At 36.5% G+C, this 23,794-nt stretch overlaps 1 protein-coding gene across 8 annotated transcripts in view; it reads left to right on the plus strand.

Annotated features, from left to right (window-relative positions):
• SOX5 (SRY-box transcription factor 5) overlaps positions 1–23,794 on the plus strand; it is a gene marked incomplete at both ends in the record, with an annotated part of 680,357 nt that overhangs the window by 651,083 nt on the left and 5,480 nt on the right. For 7 of the 8 annotated variants that reach the window (XM_079714354.1, XM_079714355.1, XM_079714348.1 and 4 more), the window contains 3 exons: positions 881–1,026; positions 17,653–17,765; positions 20,353–20,522. In XM_079714354.1, the coding sequence (XP_079570480.1) occupies positions 881–1,026; positions 17,653–17,765; positions 20,353–20,522 (429 nt within the window). The remainder of the gene's footprint in view (positions 1–880; positions 1,027–17,652; positions 17,766–20,352; positions 20,523–23,794) is intronic. The other variant, XM_079714353.1, reaches the window with a different exon arrangement.

Here is a 23,794-nt window from a genome sequence, read left to right on the forward strand (position 1 = left end):
ATCATGTAGATTATCAGCATAATGTGCATCAAATAAATAAATGACCAGAGTTAAAATTAGCCTTTCTCCTTACACCTGTTATTCTTTAAAAGAAATATTTTCGCTTTCTTTTTTTTTTTTTTTCCACCTAACTCTGGATTGTGGAGTTGCGGCACAAGTTGGTCACTTGACCATCCTATTAAGAGTGTGAATTAAGTGTGATTATAGTTACCCAGTAGCCACAATTCATTATTCAGCAATTACAGGTGCTTGGTTACATCCTGTGCTTGAAATTTAGCCTCTTAACTATTGCAAGTTTGTATCTGTAACAAGGCATTGCCAACTGTGGTTTATTTCACCATGGTTGGATGCAGGGGGGAAATGCTCTTCTTTCAGTGAGTTAACGATGATTTGTTCCTTTTGTATGTAACAAACCTAATAGTGCCATACTCAAACTCTACATTGGCCTTTCTAATACTATGAGAGTGTCAGTAATTAATAGTAATAATTATCAATACCTGTATCCTATGGTAACATTCAAATGATCCTTATAGGAAAAAACCAAAGAGAGGTTGTACTCTTGCCCTACAAAATCTTCAGATAACTAAAAAAGTTTATCTAAACATTATATTTTAAAGTTCTTTTCAAACATGTGGGAACAGCTGTATTTCACTTAAATATTACATTTTGATAACAAAGGTTTGGCACCATGTTGATGTAACTGTGTGAATCAGTCATCGTCAATTATTTATTCATTGATTCATTTTAGACTGATTCCATTGAGAAATTAGTACATGCCAGACACCAGCCATTCCCCAAAAAAGAAGTGATTTTTATGGTGAAAGGTTAACCTATCCATGCACTTGTACAAAACATATCCTTCGTTCTGTTACATCTTCAGGTTATTTAAATGACCATGATGCTGTCACCAAGGCAATCCAAGAAGCCCGGCAGATGAAGGAACAGCTTCGGCGGGAACAACAGGTGCTTGATGGGAAGGTGGCTGTTGTGAATAGTCTAGGTCTCAATAACTGCCGAGCAGAAAAGGTTAGTTCCTAAAATAACTGACTTTCCAAAAATACTTAAGTTGTCTGTTTTTCTTCTTTATCTTTTTCTCTTCTCCCCATCCTTGGAATGACGGTTCTCCCCACCTTTTTCCCTCCATCAGTGCAGAACTCTTCATGCCCACCCTAATCAAAACCATCTGGAAATGAAAAGCATTATAATTCTCTGCTATCCACCTGAATCTCATTGACAATTAATATCCCCTTTTCTGCCATCACTTTGTATTAAAATGAAGTGGCATTTGAAATACCTGAGTCTCAGTGAAAGTTTTGCTTTGCAGAGATGCTCAACTCGTATTTGGGGGTGAGCTGGATTTGAAAATGCCAAATCTTCTTTAATCAGCGTAAACTTGGATGATACCCACGCTTGTAGTCTCAGCATCTAAGATCCTGAGCTTGTCATAATGTTTCCAATGCAAAGCACTGTCAAGTTTTAGGTGCCTGCACAATTGGAAATTTTGACTTGCTCATAAAACAAAGTTTGTTGCTTAAAATGTAGACATTATTATTATACCTATTATTATGCTTAAGTCCAGTGAAACTTCTGGATTTATCTGAGCTATAATAATTTCAAACATTTTGTCTAAGCTACATTGTATTTTATTCAGAAAAATATTATGTTATTATAGAATGCTTGGAGGGATATACTTCTTTTGGTCATATTTGGTATTTTTAATGGAAATTTTAAAGTTACTGAATCCCCTTTTCTCAAAATCCTGTAGCTAAATAGATATAGTAGATAAGAGAAAAAAATGATCAGCTACTTAGTAATAACTTGAAAGTTAATCATCATGGGAAGGTTATGAGTCAAACAGTATCATCCAGAAAGAACAGATTGCTAATTTGGATAGCTTTCTGGTTTCCCAGGTTTTATATGGAATTTTACATATAATCTCTAAGAAGCTGGCAATTTGCATAGTGAAGGTGTGACCTTGTGTACTTTTCCTGTGGTACAAACATGGGGCAAAAGGATGGAGAAATGATTTCAATTCTGTTCTGTTCCTGGAAGGGAGAGCAAAGCATGGTCAAGTGTACATCCCTTGCAGTCTCACAACATAAGAAGAGCAACACTGGTGCAGCTCGAAGGGCACAAACATTTTCTAGCTAAGCACCAGAAGGGAAGGGGAAAAGCAAAGTGACAGCTCTAAGAAGGAATGATAGCAAGCATAGAGGAATTTATATTCAAATATTTAAACATTCTTGAAAGGATGCTTGAACAGAAATTCCTTTTCTCTTCTCCCCATGTAGAAATGAGTTTAACACTCAGCCAGATGCTAATGCAAAGTGACTCAAGCTATTCCTCGCAAGCATAGCTAAATTGCCATTATTTGTTAAGCGCATTGAATTCAGCTGTGGATACAGCAGTCGGTTGCATTCAGCAAGCATCTGTACCCTTTTTTTTTTTTTTAATCCTCCAAAGCAGAGACAACTCTACCTATCTCCCCCCCTCTCCTCCCCTGTGCTGGCTGGGAATTGTCAAGTGACAACCGACCAAATCCTTTTGGACAGGAAGCCTTCATCCTGAGTTCTATATACTTACAAAACAGGCCTTGTGGTTGGATCAGGGAGCCCATTAAAAGCACTTTGATGGTATGGAAATTCATCTTCATGAAGCTCCTAGGCCCCTAAGCAGCATGCTGTTTAGCTGTGGTTACAGATCAGTCATTCACATCGGAGGGCAATAATTGTGCTGACGGCTTGTAAGGCAATGGGAGTACATAAAATAATCCTGGGCCCTCCACCATGGCACTGTGAGTTAATCTTCTCTAATACAGATCAGCTGTTGTTCTAACACATGACTTCATGCAGGCTCCAGTGACTCTGCTCAGCCTTTTGATTAAGTAACAGGAGTGGAACCATCTGCATTCATTTTATTCCATAGTTGTCCATTGTTAGGGACCTTATTTCCACTTCTTGTTCCACCTCCACAATCAGACTTCATTTTATTTCTCTGATTAGCACCTCCTATTTGAGTTGCACGAGTGAGAGTTGCCTCTGTTGAAAACTACTCCTTTCAATTTTCCTTTCTCTTTTGTAGAATTAGAGTAACTGTTTTTTAAAAAAATCTATTTCTGAAGTAATACGTGCCAGAATCTGTTGGCCAATTAAGATGTCTCCATTCTCAAGAAGTTTGTGCCCCCAAATCTCTTCACCATGCCCTTTCAATGCAGTTGAGTTACATCTTCAACTATAGTCTTATCTTTTTATGGGATTTTAAGTGAAAATCTTAAAAAATGAAATTGTATCATTGTAATTGTAGAATATAAAAATGTAAAAATCCATTATTGTCATAGTCTGGCAAACTCTTGTAATGCGTAAGTAAACCTTTTCAGCAGGAGAATTCGAATTAGTTCATCCCTGTGTTACCCTTGACACTTGAGATTGAATCTTTCTTAGAAGCAGGAATTACTGTGGTTGCCTTTTCCTGTTGAAATAGCTTAGCCGGCATTTCTACCAAATTAATGATCAGTCTATGTCTTGCAACTCATGGGAATGAAATAATGTCAATTTAAATCTTTTAATTAGCCATTATTCAACATTAGCACCCCTGTGTATTAGGGACGGTGCTGTGTACTTGAGGCACTGTATTGAACAAGAAAATATGTCCTCTGCCTTTATAGAGCTTACAGTTTAGATCAAATTATGAGTTTGTTAATCATGGCATATTTGTGTGTGTGAATTCCTATAGGAACTGAATTAAGACCCCATACTACTGAGCATGTCAGATCAGTTATATACCTGACTCGACAAAGGTAGCTGCTTGTTTTTCCACATAAAGCAGCATCACTAGACATATTGCCTCATCGTTTTTTTAATACCTACCTTTTTAATAGATTTTTATAATCGCCCAACTTTACCCATGGCCAAAGCGTAATTAGATCAGTAGTTGGTTTGAAATTCTGCTTCACAGTCCCTAACGAAAGACAGAAACACAGTATGTATAAATTCCTCTTATAATTTGCACTATCGCTCCCAAAAGGACGAGAATTTTTCTCTCTTTAAACAATGCTCCCAACTTCCTAGACCCTAAAAGTATGTGAAATAAATGTAAGAAGTGGGGAAGATGAAGGAGAGAGAAAGATAGAAAGGAGCTGGGAGAAAGGAAAGGGGGAAGGAAAAGTAATTCAGCCAGATGCCTTCCGTCAGTCTAAAAGGAGATAGCAGGACCCAAGATCCAGATAATTGGAAACCTGTAGCAGAGATCTGTTTTCTTGAGTACACAAGCCTTATACACATTAACTTTTCTTCACATTTCAAATGACCAACATGCTTGTCTCAACTAGAATGTCTTAATTCTGAAAAGCTGTAATTGGGCAGTGAAAACAATTAGAGGTGTGAAGATAGGGACAAATGTTTTCCAGTCGTATGTACCAAAACACATAATGAAAGTCATTTGTACTGAAACACATTTTAATTGAAGACTTCTAAAAGATTTTTCATTTCTTTACTTTTCTTGGAAGTGTTTCAACATACCGAAGAACTGCGTATGTCAGGTTTCTTGGAAACTCTGGGATGCAGTGTTATTTATAATTGTCATCTCTGGTTAATTATAGCCTGATTGTATATTCAAATAATGTTATCTTTTACCACTCAGCTCTGTTACAGATTAGTGTTATAGGTGAATAAGTAAGCTTCTCAGGTGGGAAGAATCAGAAGAAGACCCTCATACATACATTTGTTTTGTAAAAACTACCTACTTTGCGTCTTTAATGCCCACATGGCAAATGGCACGGTTTTGACCAGCTACATATTCAGGTTCTGACCTTATAAGATTACCTGATAGGAAATCATAAAAACCTCAGTTTTTGTCCTGATCCTACCAGGCAACACTAATAATAAACCCAAAGGAGATGTTTATGGAAGTCGGCTTGAGGGGTGCAGTGAAATATGACTATGTGAGTGAAGACTGAACTTCAGCGAAGAGAAAATAACTTCTTTCTGAGTCTGATGCCTTCATGGCATAGTTGTAGGTGCAGCAACATTTTGTGACTCTAAGGGAACAACCCAGAGACACAGTGCATTGCAATGAGGAACAGACCAGAAATTTCCCGGATCACTTCCCTCACTACCCAATGTAGTTGTCCTAGAAAGATAATGCCCATGCTGTAATACCTGTTAGAAGTGTTTGTCATGATATGTATCAGGATATCTAAATACAGTAGCTTCAACAAATACTGATTAGCTTTTAGCCTACAATGAAGTTCAGGAGTAGGAGTTTGGTGGCCTTAGCTCATTAGTTCAGTGATGTCAGGGTTGAAATCACTTGATTATCTGGGTTGTTCCCTTAGAGCCACAAAAAGTTGCTGCACCTACAACTATGCCATGAAGGCATCAGACTCAGAAAGAAGTTATTTTCTCTTCACTGAAGTTCAGTCTTCACTCACATAATCATATTTCACTGCCCCCCTCAAGCCGACTTCCATAAACATCTCCTTTGTGTAGAACTGGGTCATTTGCACATCTTCCTGACAATTACTGGTCAAGGAAGAGAGACCACTTTAAATGGATCACAAATTATTTTCTGGGACTGAATTAGAGACCTTATCCTATCCTTCTTGAGATCAAAGGATTATCTTTTTTTTTAAGAAAGGCAGACCGCTACCTCCAGCACCTCATTTGGATGTGTCTCGAGTCTTGGAAGCTTGACTAGCCTACTTTCTTCTGGGAATGGACCTTGAGAGCTTGTCTGGAGGGTCTAGCAGGGGAGAACAGCTTCTCATATACCCTCGACCGAAAAAGGGCCCTCCCGTACTGGGGAAGGCCATCCTTTTCCACTGAGCTTACAGCTCCAGGAGGGATGTACATGGATCCATGGGGCAGGAAAGGAGACACCTCTTGAGCCAGCCAGATCAGCCAATCAACCCTGGTGATCAATGGGGTGACAGAGGTCGCAGCCAGATCACCCTCACATTTAAGGGATATCTTAAGACCAAAGATTATATTGGCAGGGACAAAAAGAAAGACCAGAATGGCTACCGGGTAGGAAAAGGCCATTGTCAGCCATGGCTACATTATAAAAATGATACCAAAGCTCTCAAATATTTTCATCATAAAGCTGGTTTGTTTTGATTACATTTGATGTCATCTACCTAACTACTTTTGCTCTTCTCTGTTGCATGTTCAGGGCCTTATACCTTGTCTGTGTTTCAGAAAGAATTAAATTACATTCAAGAATGTGTACAAGAAAACATTGTTTGATGCCAGGTTAAATCAATGAATGTATGTTCATCCACATACTTTCTACATATTAAGGCCAACTTCTGTATTACTTCTTATATATAAAAAAGATGTCACTCACAAAAATAAACATACAAATATGTGCATGTATTTCTTAAGGTAGAGAATTTATTCATCAAACATTAATTGCCTGCAGTGTACCTGAAATCTAAACACCTGCACACGCTATGCATTCATCAATACCTGCAAATAAGAATAGCTAGGAAAATGTCTTACTTTTCTTTCTGAGGTTCAGTGAAAATTCTTTGCAGACTTCCATAGAATAAGATGAAAATTTGGTGAATAATATGTATATTTTAAATAATGATTTACTCAGTAATGAAACCAGTTTCTCTTTTTGGTGTCAGTCATATTCATAAGAAGTTGTACCACATACAGTATAGATGGACTTGTAAACAAAGGCTAATTTTATTACTCTGGCACTTGAAAACTCTTCCATGACAACCTCCTCTTTTCTGCCATTGTCAACCCTTTTCTTTCCCTTTAACAGAGTGCCAAACATGAAATGACAGTGACCAATGTTGACTTAATGTGGATGTTTAATAATGAAAAAAAGTGTGTCAGTCCCAGCATTAGTTACAAATGGCAGTGAGTGTATCGGATGGCAGCCCTGTAATAACTTTACATCCCTCATTCTTCCCTGATGCTTCACTGGCCATCTGATGGATGGGGCCAGCAGTGTTAACTCTTCAGAAACTGACACAGTGTATCTACTTCAGCATTATCTAACATATGCTCCTTCTCTTAGATAAGGAGAAGGCATGTGAGGAATTGTAAACTACAGGTTTGCTTTCAAAAAGTGAATATGAAGGAACTCATGCCTTTGAATTCAGTGGCGGGTACTCCAATTAATTAATGATTTATGGGTGGCTTTTGTAGTTGTTGCCTTTAGCTAAAATGAATTAGAGAAGTCAGATTAGAGCTAGACATTTCAGTGGTAAGAGCAAAAACTCCATGAAGGAGGAAGTTATGTTAGGTAAATCGTTCAGGAGGAAATGAGATAGATCATTGCAACAGTGGGACAAAACAGGAGCTTTTTCTTGGGGGGGGGTGTGTGTGTGTGTGAGTGAGTGTTTGTCAAACAAAAATGTCCCCAAACTTTTAAATCTTCCGGTTAGAATTTACCTGGGAACAAATTAAAATAACACAAATGGTTAATATTTTCTCTTTATAAAAATGAGTAGATATTATTTTTTATCTCTAATGTAATTATTTATTTGGTGACTTTAATTAAAAGATACACAAAATCTGAAGTTGAATATTTGCCTTTTTATTATTGGAGTCTCTCTACTCTAAGTATGTATGTAAAATGGATAGAGAACTGCTTTCTAGACAGCAGATTATTAGAAAATCTAGACTAGATTTTTATGTGCAAGTTAGCATTTGATCCTCAGGTTTTCTTTTCTTTTGTTTTTCATTCATAAAACCTTCTTAATACTGAGTGTCTTAGCTAGGGAACACTTCTTATGGGACAGGAGGGGAGAGGAAAACCCCTTAGTGAATATTATCAGCCCTGAGCAGCCAGTTTTCAAAGACCATGACAAAAAGGCAAATAGGTATTATGTCATCACCCATCCATCACTCTATATGTCAGCCTTTCAATAATTCCAATCGACATTCTCGACAGGCTGGTGCAAGTTAAAGGGGCTGTTTGTTTCTAGAAATTGAGTATAGGCTGTCTATAGCCTTTTGTTCCAGATGGTTTTCTTCTGTGTCTTTTCATTTCTTTCTTTTTCTTTCTTTTCTTTTTGGGGGTATTTAATTGAAATACATGCCGAGTTTGCAGACTGCAAAGATCAGAGCTGTTTTCGTCCAGCAGTGGTAACTATGCATTAAACATTTTGATTTGTTTGAGCTTGAAGTTTAGTCCTTTTTTGCCATTTGCTTCATGGAGTTTGTGTATATTTACAGCCTCTGCATTTAATGGCCACATGCCTTATTTTCACAGATGGCCAGTGGAAGACTTTTTCTTTCTCTTAGTATAGCCTGCTTTCAGTTTTGCTACATTTGTCACAGTGCCACTACTTGCAGCTAGCAAGTGCCCACGCTTGGTGGGGAGCAATTATGGTGTGAGTTTTTAAGGAGCTTTTTAAAGGGTTTTTTTTTTCCAGTAAACTTTTTATGGTTTAATTTTCAAGCCTAGAAAAGCTGTGCATGTTTTCAAACAGAGAGTCTTGTGTTCTTTACATCATTCTGGTAGAGGGGTTAGTGCAGGATGGTCCAATAAAATGAGACACACAGGGCATGCCAAATTGGGCTTTCAGATAGACACCCACAGGCCTCTCTGATGATTGAAATTGTCTGTTCATTTAAAGATATGAGGATAGGCTCACAATAGTATTCCTGAAAACAACGAGTTTGAAAACACCGTATGGAGAATGATCTAGATATTTTTAAAGTATATTTCCATGGTACATAGATAAAAGACTAGAAGAAGAATAAACAATCATTTTGCCAAGGTGATGGGGTTGGAAATTTACATGTCCCCACATTCCTGATTTTTTCAAATTTTCTGTAAGTAAAATAAGAATCACTTTTGTTGTTGGACCAGAAGTGTTATTTTTGAAAACCTGGTCTACTAAGAATGATCTTTCCTTCCCTTCTCCCTCGTTCCCTTCCTCATCCCCAAGATCAAATAGCTGTCTTCAAGACACTTAAACATTAAGGCACTGAACTAATCAAAGAGCCATTTGTTTTGCAATTATCCTCATACTTAGTAGATACATTGTATTCTCTATTGTCATTTATTGCAAGTGACTTTAACAATATGGATTTTAAATTATGAGGAAAATATTCTGAATTTAACATTTATTTCAAAGGGCCTCATTGAGTCTTCCCACTTATACCTTTTCTCTTTTACAAATGAGAAACACTTGTTTATGAGTATAGGAGTAAAAATAGGAGTAATAATAGCTATTGATATCTAGTTTGTATCTTACCTTTTTCAAACTGCTTTCCCATCAAATTTCAGTTCTGTATAGTATTATAAGAAGAAAAGTATTCATATCTTTGTTTTAAAAATAAAAACCTTGAGATATGACATTATTATAGGAACTCAAGTGGTAGATCAGTTTTTAAACCTAGGTCCTCTTGTTCAAATTTCAGTCTTTGTTTTAAAAATAAAAACCTTGAGATATGACATTATTATAGGAATTCGAGTGGTAGATCAGTTTTTAAACCTAGGTCCTCTTGTTCAAATTTCTGTCTCTTTTCTAATGGACCATGCTGAAGATGTTCAAGAAAGTAACTCAGTGCCTGTTTGATTCGATTGTACCCCAGCGTTGGCCATGTGTATTATTTAGTACATTTTTGAGGATTCATCACACACACACAAAAATCCTTTAATCAATCAACATCTCCATCATTTGTGTATCTTTCTTCCAATTCTTTGTTTTTCCTGTTTCTGCTCCCTTTCTAGGTCTTCCTTTCTTCACCACGCACCAGCCCCCTTCATTAGAGAATGAGCGGGGAAACAGAAAGAATATGTTCCGTCTTATTTATTTTGCTTCTCATAGCAGCTCTCATAAAACATGTGAAGTTTTAGCTGTTCATTAAAATAAGATTTTAAATATCTATTCTACTCTAAATTTTTTCCCCTAAAACTACCATGGATAATTGGAAAGTGAACTATAACCCTGCTGTGCCTCTTTCTATTTGTCAGACCCAGCATTTTGGAACCAAACCATTTCTCTTTAAAACAGTCCAATTATATTTATTTAACTGAGGTAACTACTGGCTACTGAGGCTGCATTTATAAGAATATGTACAGTTTTATAGCTTTTATTCTATGAAAAGGAAAAATTAAAGAGAAAAGGTCTATACGTTTCTGTAGCTCACTAACTGAGTGACCCATTGTTTATAGAACAGTTATCATCAGACAACATTCCAGTTTTGTGTTTACATCTGTGCAGCCCTCCCACCTACCAGACACCTTGTGTAGGTTGTGAATTCTATTATTTTACTTTGTTGGCCTCCTATTTTTCTCACATTAAGCCTTCTGATTTGACTTGGTGTGCACAGTATCTGTATCTGCCCTGGTTTGAAATAAAGTCACTTTTTTAGACTTTGGCTGAATGCTGAACACATATACAGACACTTGAAAACTCAGGTCTTAGTTTTTTCCTCTCCTGCCTTCCCTCTTCCACATGTACAGACCATAAGCACCCCTGGGACAAGTAAGCAAGGACCAATATTTTACCATGATATTATTCATGTGTACCATCTTTGTGAATGATTTCTTTCCTATGGATTCCTTTGAGTGGCTCTTCGGCTCATTACCCCACACACTCAATGACTTCTTCCTCTCCACGGCAGTCATGTTGAATTTGGACATATAACTGCGTGTTTCTCAATGCACTTAAAATCTGTAAATCTGAGTATTATTGGACAGTCCCTTCACAAAATGTATTTCAATAATCATATTTTTGGGGTTTTGTTTCATAATTTGAAATATCTTCCTTGAATTTAAGAAAATGATTATAGTATTCTCAATTATAAATGGAGTACCTTTACATTTTGAAACATAATTAACAGCTTCTGTGGAAACTATCATCATGGATAGAGAAACATGTATAGCTGTATACGTTTGTCAAAATACTTTTGTTTTGTTTGAGCAACTCCAGTCAAGTGGAACATAGAATTGAAAGAAAATGTAAAGGGCCTTTAATTCAACATATCATCTGATGTTGAATTGCCAGGCAGGTAGTCATATGGCCAATACTTGAAAACCTCTAGGGAAGTGAAATGTTTTGCATCCTAAGACAGCCCACTCAATGGAGAGACAACTCTTTTATATAACTCTTCCTTCAGTGGTTCGTTATCTTTCACTTGATAACTTACAAACATTGGCCAGTATTCTGTCTCTTTACTACATATGGCCAAATCCTCTCTTTTTCACAAATAACAGGTCTTGATTCTTTCTAAACATGGAGATTCTTAAGATATTTAAAGACAGAGATTGTCGATCTCCTCTTCAACTCTCTCTTGCAAGGTCCTGTGCAATTTCTCCATGAAGACAACAAGGATATTGATAGGAACATAACCCAAAGCTGAGTTAAGTCCAAAACCTTATGGCCATGGTCTGCATTCCAGTTTTTGTAGAAAAAGAAACTAGACTATTACAACATAGTTTTGCTTAATGAATCCATACTAGCTTCTTGTTGTATCACATCCTGTACTAAGTGCTCTTAACTAATCCTATAACAATAAGCTCTGTCTTTTCTGGAACATACATTAAGTGCTCAAGTCATTGTTCCACAAATTCTCTCTTTATTCATGAAAAATCAGAATTAGTTATTTATGTACAATTCCTAATATTTCTCCCACTTTAAAATCAGTTCTTTAAAAATCATAAATAGGGATTCATCAGTTTTATCCACAAGTCATTTTACTATCTTAGAAATGTATTCATCCAGATTAAGACTTGAATTCATAGAAGCTTTGTGTTTCCTTCAAAACAATTCTATCTTCAGCTTCATACTTAAGAAAACCTGATCTGCCAATACAGTTCACTTTGACCAGATTGCCTGATGAAACTAAGTTTCTATGAAATTTAGCAAGAATTATACTTCAAGAAACATTTCATTAAGCTGGCTACCAACGTTCACAAAAGGAAATTAGATTGTGGAAACAAAATTATGGGTTCTAATTTATTATTTTCTCCACTAGGGGTATCTCTGAATTTAGAAGGGGAAAAAAATCAGGATTAGATAAGGCTTTTTTTGTAGTTGACTTAACCACAAGACATTTATGGACCTTTCCAACCCCTTAGCTCATATATCCATATGATTCTCTGATGGAGAAAATGACTGGAAAAATATTCCTAAGGGATACTAGATTTCAGAGTACCAAAGTGTCTGAGAAATTCACATTTGACCAGAATAAAATTAGTAAAAGATTTCTTCAGATTGCATTTTTGTTGGTGTTGGAGGGAAATGTATGTGTGTATGTGTGTGTGTATTTGTACATAATTTATTGTAAATCTTTTACAACAAAGCTTTCTTTACCATTTGTGCAGTTAGATTACGTGGGTGGATGCTTATTTTTTTAGAAAATGGCAATCTCAATAAGCAAGGGTGAAACCAAGAGAAACATGCATTGTTTTTTATGTTTTACTTAAGCTGGTGAAAAAATTCTCCAACTGATAAATCGTTATGACATTATAAATAATCTTTCATCTTCTTTGGTGGTCTGTGAGGGTCACATAATTGGAGGGTTAAAAACCTTTTTTGTTTCTTTTTTCTTCCTGTGTCATTAGTATAGAAGGAGATCATAAAAAAGGTCAGCCAGAAGGGGTTTAACTGTTACTGAGTCAACATTTGACAGTCACACTCTATTCTGTCATTTCATGCATGTGCTTTTTATGAGTTTTATAGCTTTGTGAGCTTTATTTCAGGGATGTCCATTATGATAGCTGATCCACAGCCCACCTCTCTTTGTGTATGTGTGTCTGATGGTGAGCAAAGCTTGTCACTTATATAAATCCCAATTTCAAGGAGTAATAGAGGAACCATCTACTCATGCAGTTTAGGCTTAGGTAACTAAGGAAATATCTACTTCCTCTAGAGTACAGTTTCTGTGGTATTTTTGTTTTGACTGCTCTATGAAATATCGACAAACAATGTGCCTTTGAGCCCTTACAAACACAGTGAATTTTTAGTTGTTTTCTGTATAGTTGAAGTAATGGAATAGGAGAACTTTTCAATTTAAATATGTGCTAGACTTATATTATAGGGCTGTAAACCATAAGGCCTGAGAATCAAATGGAAAATAAAAAAGATTAAATACATTGTCAGGGATGATGCACAAGAGGAAAGAAAAAATTCCAACAACTTTTAGAGTTGTTACAAACATTCTCCTTGTTAATGCATATTTGTCCACTACTCTGGCTGTAGACAATAAAGGATCATAACCACAGCAGGATACTTAATACTCATATTGAAATAACTATTCCTGTAATTCTTATATTTTAGAAGAATCTTTATCTTTTTCATTTCCCCTATTTACTTTTCCCCTAATATTAAAAGCATATCTTTTTCATTTTTTAAACTAATGAGAATCTGTCATATATTACAGCACCATTTTACAAATTAGGATTCTGAAACTCAGGGAGGTTAATTTGATTTGTCTAAAGTAGTATAGCTAATATATATGGCAGAGTTTGGTTAAAATGTCATGTTCCTGATCCCAAAGCCATTATTTTCTATATGGGATATTTTCTCTATTTTCAAATATGTTCTTTTCCCACTGATCTCTATAGCCTTTTGCCATTCAGAACGTTGTTTGCTTAGAAAGCACTGATCTTTACTGACCACTTCTAATCAGCTAATTACCCACATCTCTTTAGATATTTCTTGGCTCTCCTTGTTGATTCCCACCATAGTCTGGTGTCATGTGCAAACAATACACGTGCTGTTTTCCATTATGCAAGTCATTGGATAAGCCACAGAGCCCAAAACCAGCTGCCAAATTCCCTAAGTGAATATTAACACATTAATAATAGTTATTTGAATGTTGAGTTTTAGAGTTATTCATTTGACCCCAAGAAACTATATTGTCTAAAACTTTCTTTTCTTCTGTAGATCAGATACAATTCACTTGAATGTTTCTTCAAGTCAACATAGGATCAGAAAAATTTTCAAGTTAAGACAAATTTTACCTTAAGTTTCTTCTTGATCTTAGTAAACCTACAGAGTTGTATAAGATTTGATTAGCCAGATAGGACTCATCTTTCCAAAGGAATTCTAGTTGTTATCCAATAGCTAGTTTTTATCCAATAGAAAGCATACAGGTCGTCTTGTTTGGTCCTTATTTGTAAATCCTCAGGACTATTTCATTTTGACTACTTTGTAGTAATTAATCTGTTTGCACCCTGTACTCTGATGTTCCTCAGAGCAGTTCAGAATTTTGGCCAAAATTTCTTTGTGTTTTTTGTTTGTTTGTTTGTTTTATTTCTAATAGGAAAAAAGTAGAAGAGAAAAAGGTGAATGAATCTTACGGTATTCCTAAGTTTCAGGGCAGTGTTTGGATAGTATTGAGAAGGCAGAAAAGTATAAGCGCTATACTGGATTTATGTTCAAGAACACTGGTCTTAGACTGGCGGCATGTGGTGGTCTTTTTCTGTAAAAATTCTTGACTGATGTGCTCTTTATCAGAAGCAGTTGGAACTAAGAGTATAAGTTTGGTAAAAATTATCACCTCTGCCCATCAACATATTTTTCTATTTCCATAAACTCAGTTTCTTTGGTGTTTCTTATTTCCAGCGTCTTCCCATTTACCACCTCCCTACCTGACATTTACTGCCCTTATTTTGTTTCAGCGGTCTCTATTTAGAAAGGATTAATTTAATTATAAGATCTTTGAGAATCATCTTTTTTCAGTAATATTCACACATTTGAAAAGAGGCTTTGGAAAGGGAAATATTTAACCCAGGGTACAGAATCAGAAACGGTTGAGTTTTAGACATGACAGTGCATAGTTGGACTGTTCGCGAAGGGGACGTCCAGGAACAGATGGGATTAGAAGTAGTAGGATGAATGGAATCTTCCCAGTGTACCAGCATTTGTGCTTTATAACATTTGACTGATTTTCCTCCTATATTCCTGAATAGATTGAATTTAAACTTTTGAAGACTATTCTTAAATCCAACTCATTCTTTTGGTAGTTCAGTATATTTTCTAGAATCCTATTCACACATAGATTTATATCTACCTGTATACATAAGAACTAAATATGAAATTTTACAATGGGATCAATATTCATATGGAATTGTATAGCTAATTATTTACTATATAACCACTGTGTTTTATATATAGATATAGATATAGATAGATAGATAGATACCATATATTTACCATATAACCATTTGGGTTTTATGATATACCCCTTACCTCAATTCCTCTGTCTTCTGAATTTATTGTCAGCAAGAGTTTCTAAATTGTGGCAGTGTTACCATTTTGATTTACATGCTACTGTAAGGTGTTTTAATTAAAGGCATACCACACCTTCTTCAGGTCCTCCAATCACTTCTCATTTACCCTGTTCACATGACTGAGAATTAGCTTAAATGACTATGCAAAAGGTCACAAAAGGAGTGCAGCTTACTGTGTTTACTTCCACTCTCTCCTACTGACATCCTCTTAAGAAGTATCATAAATTCCACTTTTGGGTAGCTAATTGAATCATTTTATTATACTCTGTGCTTTAGAGGTAGATGATTAGAGGTTACTTATTGTAAAAACTACTTGTGACTTTCCAGCTCATCCTTTGCTAATTTTAGTTACTTGGTAAGATGGTGCAAGATCCATACAGCTGAATGCAGAATCTTCAGAGTCACTTAACATTTCATTTTTTCTACTCTGATTGCCTTCATTTTGCTGTTTCTTCTTGAAAGACTTTACTTCAAAATAGAAAATATGTAGCATTATTGCCCTATACACTTCTAAATCAAAACCTGAGAGGTGATCCATGCCCAGTACATTCCCCAAAGATAGTACAGTAAAGTCTTCATTGACCCGGGGACTCTCAGATTATGTTGATGGAATGTGTTTTTTTTTTTTTTAATGTAACTGTCTTCTATTTTAACAGCTACATTTACTATAAAGACAGTCTGTTAAGCTGGTGTCCTTGGTGCTCATGGGCTCAGCTGAATATATACAGCAGACTCTCTCAGCAAAAGAAATGTAGAACATGTAAGGCAGATGAAAATACCAGTTTCATACACAAAACAAAATTGGGTGAGGTTCTACATTTTTAAATATATAATTTATTTCAACTTTAGTACTATATAATCTTATAGAACTAAAGTTGGTGTAAACTATTTTGTTTCCAGGTTCTCTACTGTATTTTATACTGATTGACAATTTAAAATATTTTTTCTATTAAATTGTATATCAGACTTTGATGAACAGAGACATGGATTCCAAGGCCACTAAATTAAGAGAATTTTTCATCTAGTATGTATAGTTGTAATACTGTCAGAGATTTTGTAGAGATAAAGTATATACTGTATGAAGAATTTCAGTACCCTGTTGGCTCTTGTTGGGAACGTTAGTTGGGTCCTTTACCTGTAATACAATTATCTTAAATAGTTGATTATTTTCTGTGAACTTTTTTGGGTTTTTTTGCGGTATGCAGGCCTCTCACCGCTGTGGCCTCTCCCATTGCAGAGCACAGACGTGCTCCAGACGTGCAGGCTTAGCGGCCATGGCTCACGGGCCCAGCCACTCCGCGGCATGTGGGATTTTCCCGGACTGGGGCACGAACCCGTGTCCCCTGCATCAGCAGGCAGACTGTCAACCACTGTGCCACCAGGGAAGCCCTCTGTGAAATTTTTATTGTGTCAGTAGCTGTACCACAGTGTATGTGATTCATTTGTGTAACTCATGACTGTGTTCTTCAGAAAATGAGGTGCATAATTACCAAGAAACATGAGCAAATCTTATGAAATCCAATAGGTGCTTTTCTTAAAGCTGCTTTGGAACCTCATCATCCTCAGAGCAATGATGGAAAGTTCTAGAAAGAGTTGTAAACCTTTTATTGTATGCTTTTCTGTTCTTAAAATCACCCAATTACTTAATTTGGAAATACTTTAAAATCTCATGTGGTGTAGATTAAGCATTATATTTTTCTTGAAAATAATTTACTTTGTAATGCCATGTTCTCCATGAATTCAGATCATTCACTGCATGCTTTCAGATGACTTGATGTCTTTGCAGATCTAATTTTGGTATATTTGTATCTCAGATAATTCTCCAACTCAATATTTTGGCTTAGCAATCCAAATCAAATCGTGGTCCAAGTAGCAGGCACTCACATTGAATGTACAGAGACTTGACAAGCAATTAACAATGAATATTGAAACGTCTTCATTACCCTTGCATGAGGAATGCAGATGGCATTTAGTGAGATGGCAACCCGAGGGCACTACTGTGAATTATGTTTCAATCATTTGGTCACCTGACTATTGGAAGACTTTCTCTGGGCCTCATGCCACTTCTATACTTTTCCTGTCTGGCTAAAAATAAAGCAGGCATTCCAAATGTTGTAAAACAGGTTGCTTCCGTGACATTTCTATGCACATTTTGTGATTTGGGAAGGTTGTCTCCAAGGGTCCCAGCATCCATCCTTTAGGCTTAGCAAACCCAAATGCCAAGACTGTATAGGGGATTCTACAAATCAGAGTCCCTTCAGACATCCTGCTGATCATTGGCTTCAGTTACCTCAGTATAACGTGCTGAATGTGCAAAGGTGAATAAATCAGCATTTCATCCCTTCCAGAAGCTAATGCGTTATCTATAGCCCAAGGAAAAAAATGTCTTTGAATAATTATAATTTCCAGATTGAGATCTCATTATAAATTTCTTTTTTAAAGGAAAAAACAACACTGGAGAGTCTGACTCAGCAACTGGCAGTTAAACAGAATGAAGAAGGAAAATTTAGCCATGCCATGATGGATTTCAATATGAGTGGAGATTCTGATGGTTTGTGAAATTTTTCGTATATATTCCAGTAGTGTGCAGAAGTGTCTGTTTAATACCAATTAAAACTACTAAAAAATATACAAGACAGCCACCTCATACCTGATCATTACAGTAAGAGTTCACATGTACTGAGTGGTTCCCACGTGCCAAACGCTCTGCTGAGTGCTATGCATAAATCATCTCATTACTCCCCAGCACAACCTGTGAGATAAGAACTCTTACAGATACAGAGATTAGCCCTTAGGAATTTTGAGTCATATTTTCCAAGACTACAGGGCTGTAAGCGCCAAAGGCAGGTCTTGGATTCAAGATGGCATGATTCTAAAGCAAATGCTCTCAATCATCATCTCCCCTGTCTCTCATTTCCCTATTTCTTACACCTGAAACAAACTTTTCAAAAATGTTTTTCTATAAGCTCATTTTGAAGTTTTCATTTGTCAAACCCTGACCAGAATACATGGCTCAGAGGATATTTTCAGGATAGTTTCTTGCATTTGGGACCCTTTCCCTCTTATACTATCTACCATACAGTCAGGTGCCCTGCCTACCCTCTGTAACCCAACTAGAGATCCAGCGGTGCAGTCTCATGCTTCCGTCACATGCCTTGAGACTTCTGTTGTCTGCATCATCTTTGAACGTTCTAAACATCCACAGGGACAACTAAATAAACTGATGCTCTAATTCTAATAGCACAGCAAAGAGGGAAAAAGAAGGAAGTGCTTTTCCTCTTACACTGAGCCCCGACTGGGAACCTCTCTCCAGTGTCAGGTGACATACATGCATTTCAAGAGCATGGTCCTCAACTTTGTTACTGTGGCAGAAGCTCCCTGCATACAGAAAAGACTGAACCAGGGCAAACCAGTGAGCAGCCAAGGGACTAGCCAAACTTGAGCATTTAACCAGATAATTCTGTCGAGACCAAATTTTATTGAATTGGCTATCCAAGAAAAGTCTGTGTTTTTCTAGCCTATTGTATCCAGACGTGTCCTTCTTTTCTGCTTTGCTTGGCTAAGATAAACCTGGCCTAAGTACATACAGAGAGCTTGTTTAGCTTTGATGAAGTCACATAATGTTCATTTTATTGCTTATGTTGCTGTAAGGTGTAAGAACAAGAAAAAGCAGATGTGCAAATGATCATTTGCTAGCTACAAACCCATTTTAGGAAGATGTCACCATATATTAGCACTCATTTTTGTCAATAAAAAGACAATTACTGGTAATAACACATTTCATAAATTTTAAGTTGTATCAGCATAATAAAATATACCCATGGGAATCAGCATTAAAACATCAAAATTGTTGTTGCTGTTATTTGTTATATTCAGTCATGCTTATATGCAAAATATTTTCTAATCTTCATCAGACCAAAGAGCATATTGTGAAAGAGAAATAATGAGAAATTCCAAATAAGCTGTGTTTTTTGTTTGCTGCTATAGAGGTCTTCAAGTCTGGGTAATTTTGGTTGATTCCTATTCCTTCAAATTAAGAAAGGAAAAGGAGTATGAAGGAAGAAAAGAAGAGCAGTGCTCTAGAAAAACCCCAAAATATTTGAAACTTTTACATGCTAACAGAATATAACTCTTTCATCTTTTGTAATGATAACCCTGGAGAACATAGTGCCAGAGTTATATGTTTTGCTTCTCCTTATTTTCTTTGCCTAAATTCAAGTATCTCTGGAAGCAGTTTAATCTGCTGAAGCCATTCTACAAAGTCAGACAAAGCCTAGAGGAGTGCCTGAAGCTCCCCAAGGTTCCAGTGTGACACTTGGTCGTGTTTTATCATCCTGAGTCTTGCTGTTTGGAATGTAATTATCAATGGATCTCTTTGGATAACTTAGATGTTAGTGGGAAAACTCAGGGAAATGAACATATTTTTTTTTTCACTTTAAATATGTGACTGTAGACTTCGTAAGAAACCATAGATTGTAACCATTCGTTTGTTCTTTTCCTACCATTTTCAAATATCTTTTGGGAACCAGACTATCATTGCTGCATCAGCATATTTCATGCATGTATTAGCACATAATTTCAAAGAAAAGCCAAACACATTATAGGAGATATCTATATTGTATTTTAACCTTAAACATTTATTTAGCTGTGTTTTTATATAGCCTCAGAGAGAGAAAAAGTATGCTATGAAGAGACACATCCTTACCTGTAGTCATCCATTCTGCTGAACAGTTTGGTGTTTCACAATTTTGTGAGCTTTTTGACCTATCTAATATTTCTACAGTACTGGCATGCCTGTTGACCTAACCCAACTATATTCTCTTTCCAATTTGCATCAAAGATCACATATTCAAGTTTCTTGTGTGCTCTTGAAAGTAAATGGTGAAACAGTCCATAGTCCATTGAAAGAAAGGAAAAATATATTAGAAATGGACTTAAAAATACAAATAACAACATTTGACACCTCAAGGCTTATCACAGAAACTTCATAAACAAGCATCTGGCTCAAGAACTAGAAGTACCATTATTAGATGTGCTTCTGATTTTCAGATATTTTAATAGACTGAAAAGCAATAATGCAAGGAAGGGAATTGCCATAAGTTTTAACACTAACGTGAAGCAATGTTCCCTGTTTTTAGGAAGTGCTGGAGTCTCAGAATCAAGAATTTATAGAGAATCCAGGGGGCGTGGTAGCAATGAACCCCACATAAAGCGTCCAATGAATGCCTTCATGGTGTGGGCTAAAGATGAACGAAGGAAAATCCTTCAAGCCTTTCCTGACATGCACAATTCCAACATCAGCAAGATACTGGGTAAGAAAAATATTAAGGGTTAAGTGATGTATGAAATACAGGTACAGTTTCGTTTTCTGCATTTGTTGAAAGAGACTGGGTTTGGAAGCCAGGCAGCTCATGTTTTCTACTTATCTAAAAATTAGGTACACCATATGGAGCCTTTTCTTCTGACCATGAAGCATTCCACATTTATCAAGAAATTGTGCCCAAATTCTGATTTAGATGTGTGTTCCTACACTAGTTGTTGTAATATTTCCTCTTCTTCAAAAATTTAAAATATTTGTATTAAGACTAGGGAAAAAAGCTCTTTTCACACAAGCCACTCAGTATTGGTATTGACCTTACTTGTTCTTTTCCTTTGTAAACACTATAGAATTCGTCATGTCATGGGGGTGAGGGTGGAGGTGGAGATGATGTCTGTTCTAATACTATAATTGAAAATCAGTTTCGATTGTCAGGACACAAGAAGACGTTTGGGTGTACATTTTTTAATTTTTACTTTTAGTATCCTTACGCGTATTTTCAGTATCATTTAAAAAGGGAGGGCTTCCCTGGTGGCGCAGTGGTTGAGAGTCCGCCTGCCGATGCAGGGGAAGCGGGTTCGTGCCCCGGTCTGGGAAGATCCCACATGCCGCGGAGAGGCTGGGCCCGTGAGCCATGGCCGCTGAGCCTGCGCGTCCGGAGCCTGTGCTCCACAATGGGAGAGGCCACAACAGTGAGAGGCCCGTGTACCACAAAAAAAAAAAAAAAAAAAAAAAAAAATGAACCCTGGGCTTCCCTGGTGGCGCAGTGGTTGAGAGTCCGCCTGCCGATGCAGGGGACTCGGGTTCGTGCCCCGGTCCGGGAAGATCCCACATGCTGCGGAGCGGCTAGGTCCGTGAACCATGGCTGCTGAGCCTGCGCGTCCGGAGCCTGTGCTCCGCAACGGGAGAGGCCACAGCAGTGAGACGCCCACGTACCGCAAAAAAAAAAAAACCAAACAAACAAACAACAACAACAAAAAAAAAAAAAACCACTGAATTGGGCTTCCCTGGTGGCGCAGTGGTTGAGAGTCTGCCTGCCGATGCAGGGGACACGGGTTCGTGCCCCGGTCTGGGAAGATCCCACATGCCGCGGAGCAACTGGGCCCGTGAGCCAAAATTACTGAGCCTGCGCGTCTGGAGCCTGTGCTCCGCAACAAGAGAGGCCGCGATAGTGAGAGGCCCGCGCACCGCGATGAAGAGTGGCCCCCGCTCTCCACAACTAGAGAAAGCCCTCGCACAGAAACGAAGACCCAACACAGCCAAAAATAAATAAATAGATAAAGCAAACTGTCAACAAGTAAAAATAAACACTATAAAAAAAAAAAAAAAAAAAAAAAAAGCTTTTCTCAAAAAAAAAATAAAATAAAATAAAAAGGGAACTTTCCTGCTATTGCAGCTTTCAGCTTAACAGATGACAAAAGTGCATATTTACCCAACATACATAGACACTGAAGCACACAGCAAAGATGGTTGAAAGGAAAGAGTACTGATTATAAAGAGACCTATTATACACCAATTTAAGTCCCAGAAAGAAGGGAAGATGCCATTTCTTTGGTGCTGTTCTCTTGACATCATCATCATCATCATCAATGTCATCCTCACCATCATCTTTACCTTCAAGAGCATGGTGTCCAGGTTCTTGACAACCTAAGCAAATTTTTATTTTCTCTGACTTCTAAGAGCTAAATAAAAAAATTAGAAGAAGAACACTTAACTCTGTCATCACATTTTGTCTTTGACAAATAAGTAACAAAATTTGTTGAAGTTATTAAAGCTTTGTTAAAATCCATAGTGCACTTGGAATTACATGTATATAATGTAGTTTGCCTTTTGATTCTTTACATTAAGGAACCGATCATCTGAAAGTGGTTACTAAACATGTACATGCGTTTTTATGATCCCATATTTTCAACAATGGTAATAGGGTGCCTCCCAGTCCACAGTGTACATTTGTAATGAAACAAAAACAAACAAAAACCGTTAACTACTTAAACTTGTGTCTCAATTTTCATCTAAATGATTTTGAGCTGTTTAGATGAAGGTTATCTCAAAAGATATGAACATGTGAAGCTTTATATGTACATAGAAAACATGAATACTTATGCATAAATATGTATGAATATTTATGTATAAATATATATCCAAATATAAAAAAACTGAAACTGATCAAAAGAAAATGCATATTTTTTGCATCTCTACCATCTTTGATCTATTTTTCTTTTTTATGACAACATTCTACCTTCCATATGAATTTTTCATTTAAAAAAATACAATATCTGTTTCATTTGGAAAAACTCTAGAAAAGAATAAAATGCTTGATGTAAGCTTATTTCATATTTTAATATATCAGTTATTATCAAATTAGAAATCCCCAAATGTCAAAAAAGCACTAAAAACTAAGATAGTTTAACCTGTCTTTATATCATTCATTTATGTGTCTGAATACTAAAAAAATAATAATCACTGATTAAAACCTTACTGTAAGTATGAGAGAAATCCCAGTTTTGATGATGTGAAATATTTTAGGAAATAGAGCAAAAGCCTTCATGGGAAAGAGATGACTGGCTAAAAGAATTCCTTTCTGGTTTGAAGGAGAGAATATTAGAATGACTATATGATTATATCATAATAGGCTGCATGAAAGAGAATGCTGTCTAATTTAAGATTTTTCAATGAAATTATATTAATTAAAGATATAGCAGGAAAAAAACCCCACCGAGGTGTCTTGGGCCTCAAAATTTAGTCATAGCTTCAAATAAATAAGTGATCTTCAAATATCCACAAGATCATTCTAAATGGTTCATTTCATATAAAAGTACAAAGAAAGCTTGATGTTTTCCCTTTTACTGATTGTTTTGGATAACAGCCTCCGACAGCATGCCGCTAATTCATTCTGCTTAAAACAGGCGCTTGAGCTGGGTTGACATTTTACGTAGTCTCTGGAGATCCTAGTTGACATTTTAAAGGGCTTCTAAGCATTTTATAATACCCTAAAATCTGGTTTTAATAAGCCATTCTGCTGAAATTGTTAACATAAGGAATCACCTTTTACCGTTTGGCGCTAGATCAGGGGATGGGGGACATCTTTTTCTGATTAGTTATACAGTAGTTAGAGTAAAATGTGCAAACTCATTACAGACCCCATGGAGATGACACTGTTGCCCAGCTCAAACTCTTCATTTTTATTGTGTTGCCAGATTTAGAAAGGAAAAGAGCACTTTCAAGACTGATTTTTTTTTCTCATTTTGAACATCAAATATTTTCGAT

The sequence above is a fragment of the Hyperoodon ampullatus genome (assembly GCF_949752795.1).
Source record: "Hyperoodon ampullatus genome assembly, chromosome: 11".
NCBI classification, from domain to species: Eukaryota; Metazoa; Chordata; class Mammalia; order Artiodactyla; family Ziphiidae; genus Hyperoodon; species Hyperoodon ampullatus.